General features: G+C 33.9%; 1 protein-coding gene across 2 annotated transcripts; it reads right to left on the bottom strand.

Annotated features, from left to right (window-relative positions):
* LOC107622744 (myb-like protein I) lies at nucleotides 2,440-9,243 on the bottom strand. Of its 2 annotated transcripts, XR_002356164.1 has the most exons (3): nucleotides 3,721-9,243; nucleotides 2,959-3,045; nucleotides 2,440-2,794 (listed from the first exon to the last, which is right to left on the bottom strand). XR_002356164.1 is itself a non-coding variant. In XM_016324758.2 (2 exons), the coding sequence occupies exons 1-2, from the start codon at nucleotides 4,905-4,907 to the stop codon at nucleotides 2,744-2,746; spliced, it is 1,236 nt and encodes a 411-aa protein (XP_016180244.1). In that variant the 5' UTR covers nucleotides 4,908-9,237; the 3' UTR covers nucleotides 2,440-2,743. The 2 variants fall into 2 exon arrangements, 1 of the variants encoding a protein (XP_016180244.1); XM_016324758.2 differs by lacking the exon at nucleotides 2,959-3,045 and having other exon boundaries at nucleotides 2,440-2,792; nucleotides 3,721-9,237.

Genomic DNA, 9,952 nt, shown 5'->3' with positions numbered 1-9,952 from the left:
AGCAGGAAGAGGAAGAAAGAAAAAGAAGGGTCAGGAAGAAAGAAGCACCGGCCAGAGAGGAGCGTTAAGCCTTCTCCTTAACAGTCGAGTAGCTTCTGCGAAGAGCAAACAAAGCAGCGAGAGGCCAATTTATGAGCTTGTGAGGTATGGTACTCGCCCCTATTCAGTCCCTGCATCCACAAACTCGTTATTGACGCCATTCGAATACTGGCAACCCACGCTCATTGGCAGGACTCCCTCGAGTCTCGCTTTGCAGAATCTAAGGTTCTAGTTTCGGATATTGCCCGTTCTAGACCGAATACACGACCCCGAGCTGGGTTTGAAGTTCTTCGACTGGGCTAACTAGACACCCTTTTCTTGTTCCCTCGATGGCTTTGCTTATTCCTCTCTTCTTAATCTTGGCAAGATTCAGAGTGTTCTCCAAGATCGAGCTGGTTCTGAACAGCATGAAAGTTGGGAACTTGAAACCTACCCATGAGGCTTTGAACTCTCTGATTCGAGCCTACGGAGATTCTGGGATGGTTGATGCTGCCCTACGGTTATTCTATACAGTGCGGAAAGTGCATGGTTGTTTCCCCAGTGTTGTCGCTTCTAATTCGTTGCTAAATTGTTTGGTCAAAAGGGATAACATTGAGGTTGCAAGGAAGCTGTATGATGAAATGCTTATGATAGATGGTGGCACTGGTAAGGTTGAGGAAGGTTGAGGAAGGTAGAAGGTTGATTGTATCAAGACCTGGACACTAAACGACGTCGTATCAAGATCTGGAGGCCACTGAATCAAAACGGCGTCGTTTTGTTATTGTGCCACGCGGGCAGTTAACGGAACACATCACCCAACGTTAGCCAACTCAGCGGACGAGATGACGGAAGGACTAACGTGGTCATGTCCGTCATCTTTCGGGGACGATTTTGATTAACTTTATCTTTCGAGGACTCATATGGAGATCGAGGTATCTTTCAGGGACGATTTTGACTATTAACTCGTGGAAATAATTTTATCACCCCTATTTAACCATATTTTCATTAAATTTACGGTTACATGTCTTATAACGCGTTTCTCTTCATAGTTATACTGGCTAGGGGTGTTCAAATCTAAACCGATCTAAATTAAACCGTTCATCTAATTCGATCCAAATCGAAAACCGATTAAAACCGCACTAATTCGGATTTGATTGGATTCTATTTTTTGCAAACCGCTAGATTGGATCGAATTTCGGATCTACTTTTCATAACCGATCCAATCCAATCCAAACCGCACAATGTGATATAATATTATTATTTTATTATTATATTTACAATTATACTTATAACATGTTCAATTTGTTATACATTTTTCTATTATTCATGTATTATTATTATTTAATAAATATTTTATGTTGAAAATGTTATTTATTTATTTATTTATTTTAACTAACCTATAATTTTATTTCTATTGTTATGTTATCATTAGTTTTTTAAGATATTGTTAAGACTTGTTATGTCATTATTGATTATTTAAAATTTGATGTTGAGACTTGTTATATGTATTTAATTTTTTTTATTTAAAAAATCGCAAATTCAAACCGATCTAAACCGCTTGTAATCGGATCGGATCAGATTGGATTTCCAAAAAAATTTCATCCAATCCAAACTGCACCGCACATAAATTAAGCGTTTAGATCGGATGACTTTTTCCCTTAAAACCGAACCAAACCGCACCGCAAACACTTCTAATACTGACAACTCGTGCAGAATTAGTATGGACATATAAATAGTGTAAGGGGCATATAAATAGTGTAAGGGTTGGTTTTGTAAGTGCAAGAACAAACTAGATGATTTTCATTGTGTCATGCATGAAATTCACCCAGAATTCATTTGTACACGTTATTGAACTAATCCGGTGAAAATAGCAAAAACACAGATTGCTACCAAAAACAAGCACAAACCTTATTTTAAATAAATCATAATTCAATTCAATTTAACTTGTTAAGTAAAAGAGGAAACATAAGTTATTTATACTAGTAAAACAAAAAAAGTCTTTATAAATTAGACTATAAAACCTGTATTCTTTTATTATAATTAATTTATATGTTAACGGTTAACCTATGAATTGTACTGCTCTCGGAATATAACATTCCAAAATTCATCTTAAATCAAATGCAAAAACGAATATTTCAAGAATATCTTATTTTTTAACAAAAAAACAGTTAAAAAAGATTTTATTGATCATTTTTATCTAGTATAGAGACTTGGGTATAAACTTTAAAAAAAAAAATTGTAAATATGGTGAAATTGTAAAAATCAAGAGAATAATTACGCTTTTTATATAATTAAGCTTTAAATTGAGATTCCTCATCAGAATTTTCATGTGTTCATTGTCAAACACTCAAATCACATAACTAACAACAGCCTGAGTTCCAGTCTTCTATAGCTCCAAACTCTTAGTGGCTTCTCGCAATCTTTAAGATTCAAAGAGAATTTAACACTACTGATTGATATTAATCATTATTACAACAAATACATTGACATAAGAGTAATGGGAGAAAAAAAATTGTCTCACTCATACTATTGAATATTGATGCTATCATCCTCTTTTAAATTTTTTCAAGCCCTATATATATAATAATAAAAATATCCAAAAAACCAAAAAGAAGAGGGGAGGAGGGGAATGATAATAATAGTACCCAAAACCCCATTTACCTAAAGCAAAAGAAACTACAAAATCAGAGCAAAATTTTGATGTGACCAAAACAATGAATCCTTCTCATGCTAACCAATCTCCATCCATGCTTTCAATATCTCCAATGTCCATGCTGTGTACACATTGTCATGAACAAAGTCAGGAGAAAAACCATTAGTATATAAGTATATACAATGGGAAAATAAAAAGGGCATAAACCAGAATGCACAAGTTATTCTAGGGCAGCAAACAATGCAAAAAGAAGATATTATTTTAGAAATAGTGTTCTTTGTACTCATCTGATTTTGTACACCAAAGTCAAAACGTATGTTTTATCTAAATATTTTCCACAGGGCAAGCTTCAAAAAGTGAGTATTCCACCAGGCCTGGCAATAGAAAGTAGAAACTAGAAATCCACATGGAAAAGAAACATACTATAAACTCAACTGCATTTACATGAAGAAAAACAAAACTATTGAAGAGTATAATTCTTAGTAGTTTGAAGGTTTCACTTTCACACAGGATTAGCAAGCTACTTGAAATTCGGCTTAACAAGAACAAAGGAAGAACTATTCAAAAAGTCACCATCAGACTCATGAAAATGGAACATAAAAATGGTTTTGAGAAAAAAAGGGGGAAAATATACTTTTTTTGCTCTTGGCTTGACATATGCTTCATAAACAGATTTAGCAAGTTCACCTTGAAAATGGCCAGGGAAACTACAATAATGTGTTGATACTTAGGGCTTCCTATGACTTATTAACCCAAAGAAGAATGACATATGAACCTATTACCTATGTATGGATTATGGAATTGTCCCACGAAAAGGGCTATTATAAAGTAACTCTCTTAATTATGTAGAAGATGGAATAGTTTTCTGTGTAATTAAAAGGTGACAGTTACTTTTATAGTTTAATTCACTTGTTACAAGAACGCTTTAACAAAGTACAAACTGTCCTGTATTCCTGTTTCCTTATCTTAATAAAAGGTACAAACAAAACAAGTACTTCAAAAGCAAAATTCAATTATTAAATTATGAAACTTATACTGTTGGAACTTACCAAGGTAAGGCAGAATCTTGGAAGTAGTCATCAGAGCACTTCTCTAAGCAGCTCCCATTTGCATTCAACCAAGCTGGAAACTCAACAACTTCATCAAAAAAATGGTATGAACCATCTCCAATCTTGACTCCAGGTACCTCATGTTCTATGTTTCTCAAGTACTTGAACCAACATGCTGATTTGACCAAGTTCATGGTATCACTCCATTCCATTTGATATTGCTCACCTAAGGATCTGATCTCTGCCATGCCCTCGTCATCCATGGCTGTATGAAGATCTCCACTTCCACTAGTCCGGGTCGTGGCACCGGATTGAATTGTATCCACCAGTGAAGAAGATCCATCTCCCTGGCCCTGTGACATTCCAACTGAATGAGCTTCCTGATCAGTCACAACAGAAAGAGGAGGAGAAGAGGAGGTTGGAGATGAGTATGAGGATAATGAAGAGTTGTTAAGGTGAAGGGTAGCATCTAAGTTGTTGAAATCATGGAAATTGAGGTTCAATCCAAGAGTCTGACTAGGAAGTACAAAATTGGGGTTTTCAGCCAAAAGGGTTTGTGGCGGTTGAGTAATTAAGGAAGGAGCATTAGCCCAGGTGTAAGAGTTTGGAGCCAAGGTAGATGGAGGAGGAAGAGGTTGAGATAAGTATGAACATGAAAAATCCTCCATTTTATTTGGAAAATTGGCTCTGCATGATGGATAAATTCTGGGGTTTCTCCTACCCTTGAATCTTCCATCTTGTTCAAAACTTTGCTGATGCTGTTCTTGCACTTGCAGTGGCGGCGGCTGCTGCTGCTGTTGTTGCTGTTGTTGCTGTCTTTCCCTGGCTTGCTTCATAGCAGCCCTGTGAAATTTCAAGGCTGTTACAATCTCCTTCCTAGCCTCAGCCATATTCAGAAGCCTCTCTTGATAAGGCCTGCTAGTGTGAAGTCTCCTCCTAACTTGTTTCTTATGCTGCTGTTGTGGTTGTTGTTGTGTGGATTGATGTGCCTTTCCATGTTTTCTTGCAACAAAACAATCTTGGCCTTTTGAGTTCATGGATTCATTTGTTGTTGTTGTTGATGTGTTTAGTTGTTTCACTAGGCTCCGGATGTAAGCACCAGAGATAGGTGGATCTTCAAGGTTCCTACTGCTAAGCTTATCTAATTCCATTCTTTCTTCATTCTTTTTGGAGGATCTACGTCTCATCTATCTATTATGTGGTTTATGTATCAAGTATCAACAACTTCGGTACAAATAGAATTCAGAATGGAGGTGGAATCATGGGGTTTTTTTTTTTTTCTTACAGTCTAGAGGGACAAAGCTCACATAATGCAGAGGAGAATAGTGATCAGAAGAAAGGGCTGGTCCTCATGGATGGTCTCATGGATGCTTTAAATAGTTGGGGACAGCCTAGGGCCTTCAAAATATTTTGGACCTTACTATATACAAATAATTAAAAAAAATCTTAAGACTTCCCCCCTTTAGGCAAACTAATGTTACCACTTTTTTACTTGCTTTAAATGGGCACTTTGAGAGTTGCACACTTACACTTACCATATCCTACATCAACAATGATACCAACTTGCTTCTCTTAGGTGAATTCCTATATGGTTCACTTGTTCAAAGCGTTATGCACAATGTTCACATAGAACCTAGCTAATAGCAAAACCTGAATGAAATATGAAATAAGATAAAGTCACGCAGACATATCTACAAGGAATCAAACAACTTTTACCTATATCAAGCGGCAAAACATGTCAGGGGCTTTTGGATTTGGTCTATAGCCTATTTAGTATACGAGCAAGGCTAAATAAACCTTTTCAGTTAAAAAAGATCAAACAATAGGCTATTATTTTTTTTTTTTTAAAAGAAGGTTATAAGGCCTAGAAGACTAGCCTAATTATCTTGTATTATTGATATTAAAATTAAAAATTAATAATATGATAGAAGAGAAATTAGAAATAAAATTAGCCTATTTAAGGAACATTTCAACCTATCTTTCAAGGGTTCTTTTGGCAAGCAATGCGAGTTTGGTCTAAGTAACTAAGTGCTTCGACCACTTAATTAAGTGATAATGAGTTTAAAATTGGAGAATAGAAAAAGGTCTTTGTTGAGAGACCTAGAGCTCTACTAGAATTTCTATAGTCGATTATAAGTAGGCTTTTTAGCCGAATTAGGCTTTAGAAAAACATGAATACATGATCAAGCTTCTCTATCGTGAAGAGGTCGGTAAAGTGAGAAAGTAAGTGTTTCATCATTCTCAAATTAAGATAGTGGGACTTACATACGATGAAAGTTACAAATTTAATGGTGATTAACCCCTCACTTCATCAATCTCCCCACTTTAGAGAGTCTTTTTCCAAAAGAAAACCTGTACCAAGTAACAAATTTAAGCCACATTTTAGAAATACAGATCAAACCTATTTATACTAGCCTTGTCCATTTTCACTACTCAAGGTGGACCGTTATTAATTTTTCTCTATAATCTCTACTTTCTTTCTTTAAGCCCAGTTTCTTGTCCCCAAAAAGCTCAAGATTGCACCCTGTATAATTCAACTACTGATTAGTTATTGAAGCTCAAATCCAATATCTACAGTTGCGAATATTTCAAGTCTCTCCTAAAAATTATCCACTCATTAAAAAATTCCAACTAATAATTATAATTTTCTTTTTCCAAACTGAATAAAGAGAGTGCAATAATGAATCAGAAAACAGTAGCCTACAATTGTTATGAAACTATTAAAGTTGCATCTGTGGAGAGGATAAATAAAAGGCAGAGAGGGTACTTATGGCAATGAACAATTATTGGTGTTTTTCCTTACCTTGTCTGCAAGTAATATGGGACCAAAGCTTCTAAAACGTCAGCAAAGAGCCTATGGAGAATGACTGGAGAATCTCCACTATTGTTATAACCTTGTCTTATATTTTCCACACAATTTATGACACAAGAGAAACTCCAAATTTTTCTGTTTAAAACAAGTTGAAGACCATTTAGTCTGCTCAAGGAGCAGAGAACTTGGACCCTCTTGTAACAAACAATTAATTAAAAGACAAGAATTCTCCATTCCCTCCACCTTCCTTTCAATATCATCTAAGTGTATTCTTCTACCTAGTCTCTGCTTCAGGGTAAAAGTTTTCACTTTCAATGTTTCCTCGACATTTTTCATAGGTTTATTCAGGTAAGGTTATTCAACTGTTATAAGTGGATAAGCCTAACAATTGTTCCAGAGATTCAGAATCAAAAGTTCAAAACAATAAAAATTTTGTATACACAAATAAAAAATTCAATCTGAAACATTATAATGTTTAGTTGAAGCACAAAATTACAGCAAAAGAAAGATAAAGATCAAATACCATTTCGTTGATACTGAAAATCCTAAAGACAATTGACAAATTGGGCTACTAGCTTTGTAAAATTGTATTCTAGCAACATTCATGTGAACCGATGCTGGTCCCCTCTCCTAGGTTAATAGGTGACCAAAGTATAACAACTACTTAACTTTATCCAACTAGGTGGAGTCAACTATATCAATCAAATGATGCTACATTTTTATGTCATAAATTTGTATATTCAAATCATTAAAATCTATAAAGTCACCAAAAAAAAAAAATCATTAAAATCTATATTTTCAAATAGATTTCAATGTATATTCTACACATATAATTCCTTAAGTCACCTTCTACTTTTTATTACTGAACAACCCTCCATGTAGTCTATTTCTAAATGAGGTAAACAACTAAATTTACTACCAAATCATTTAAAGCAAAATTTTATCTTTTTTTCTTTCACAATAGAAACCACCCCAACTCTATTTTATGCATTTATACATAATATTTGGTATTTTTTATGTATTTAATACTTTCATCTTGGAAAAAGATCCTCTAAAGTAAAGAGAATTGTAAAGTGATAAAGTAAAACGTTAAGCACCATTGAATTTATAAATTTTATCATGTGAGTCTCACTACAATTCAATGGTGATTAAACTATTATTTTCTTACTTTACCAACTTTCTCACTTTAGAAGATTTTAATCTGTCGACCTTTTGTTCTAGTATCTAGATCTTATTACTAGAAACTCCAATAATCTTGTTTTAGGAGTTTTGCCTCTCTGTGCACAAGCTTCTTTAATTGATCCCTATGATTCGAACTCGAGACGACTATAAAGGATACAAGCTTGCTTACCATTAGATCAACTCGATGTTGCTCGCTAAATTCTCCTATAACTTTTTGTGTTTTCGTACCAGAACAACTGTGTTAGTTGCAAAACTATGCAGTAAACATATATAGTAGATTAGGTAAGAAAAATATGACAGCTAATACTTAATACTTAGTACTTACTTACCGCAGTTTTATTGTTGTAAGAAAATTGATATGTGATTGCACTTAAATGACCGTAACTCTACAAAAGTGACCATTGGATCAGACACCTGAGAGAGTATTTGGAAATGTTGCTATCCTAATAATACAGCTTTTCTGAACTCCACCACAAAGAGAAGCCATGCCATTATGACATAAGGACAAGCATACAACTTGCAACAACTTCAACCGCTCCATACATCCCCACTCATCATAACTTTCAAATTGCATAATAATCACTAATCACTTGCTGATCTAATGACTTGTTCTTTATCTCAAATTACCCTAATATGTCAATGCATATGGATATCCCAAGAGTGCTGATTTAACCTTATAATTCAATAGAAACAGAGATCATACAGTCTATATAGGTCAAAACACAATTTTCACAGCCAATAATTCCCTATAATTATTCCAATAATTCCAATAATTCCCTAGAATTATTGAGTCCTCATCAATTCTGATAAAAACACGTGTTACACATTGACTGTAGTAGTATGATAAAACCTCTCCAATAAATTGTGTAACAGTAAGGAAAATTAAAATAACGATATATCTAAGCACGTATGTAACACTGTAACAGTAAGATTAGGACTGATTTCATTTCTACAATTCTACTTATCAAACTCCCATTGATCTAATGCCTAAATTAGGGGCGAGTCTGATTAGATTTAAATAAATGATACAGAAGGAAACAAAAGCATGAGAAATTAACGAAAAGAATAAAAGGCAGTAAATTACAAATGTAAGATAAGGAATGGAAGAGAGAGAGAGAGAGGGAGGGATAAAAACAAGCCTGTTGGGTGTTGAGTAATTGAGTTTAGAAGTGGATAACAATAACGTGGCTTGCAATGCTGCTTTCTCTTGTGAGTATTTGATTTCTGAGTGTGTGATGTGATGAGATAATAATTTAAGAATAAAATAAGAAGAGGAAAGGGAAGCAGGCAAGTTGAGCCAATCCGCGTGCAGGCACAGATAAAAGGGGGGTTTTTGACGAATCACTACTCCTTACTCGCAATATTGCTTCATATCCATGTAGGTATCATGTATGTGTGCGCTACTATTCCTTCTTCCTTTGGATTCCATTCACACACAGTAGAGAAACCCACCCACACCACTCTCTCTTGTTTTCATTCACTGCGGTGTTCATATCACTTTTTATTTTATTTTCTCTATCTTATGGTATTTTACTCACAATGGAAATGGATATTACTAATCCTGTTTTTTATAATGTCAAACATTTTATAAAATATTTATAACGTTAAAGAAATATTTGATGCGGTATTATAAAAAATAAAAGGAGAATTATCATGTTCCTATTTTGTTTTGACTTCTACGTAATTTATTATTTATAAGAGAAAAATATTACATGTGTTGTAATAAGTATGAGATGGATGTCCATTTAATATAGATCGCTCAATTTTTTCTATATTAAAATGCTATGTTATTAAAAAAAAGTTACATTTAATAAAAGTGAAAAAGAGGTCTCTATACATATATAAATAAAGGCATGTATTTGAAATAATACATACAATCAATAACAATTATCTCTCTTTTATACTATCAAAATATTCTTCTCTCTCTTTTATATACTTTACTACATATAATTTAATATAGATCGCTCAATTTTTTCTATATTAAAATGCTATGTTATTAAAAAAAAGTTACATTTAATAAAAGTGAAAAAGAGGTCTCTATACATATATAAATAAAGGCATATATATATTATAATTATTTATTTACACTTCTTTAATTAATACTATAATAATCACTGGCAACTCTGACAGGGGATAAAATGATCTCTAACCCTTTTGTTCAAAAACGACAATGTTCTTCCCAATTTTCATCATATTTCGCATAACCCTAACATTCATACTCTCCTTCTTCACCTTCAT

The sequence above is a fragment of the Arachis ipaensis genome, chromosome B10 (assembly GCF_000816755.2).
Source record: "Arachis ipaensis cultivar K30076 chromosome B10, Araip1.1, whole genome shotgun sequence".
Classification (NCBI taxonomy): Eukaryota; Viridiplantae; Streptophyta; class Magnoliopsida; order Fabales; family Fabaceae; genus Arachis; species Arachis ipaensis.
This window is presented reverse-complemented; position numbering and strand designations above follow the sequence as displayed.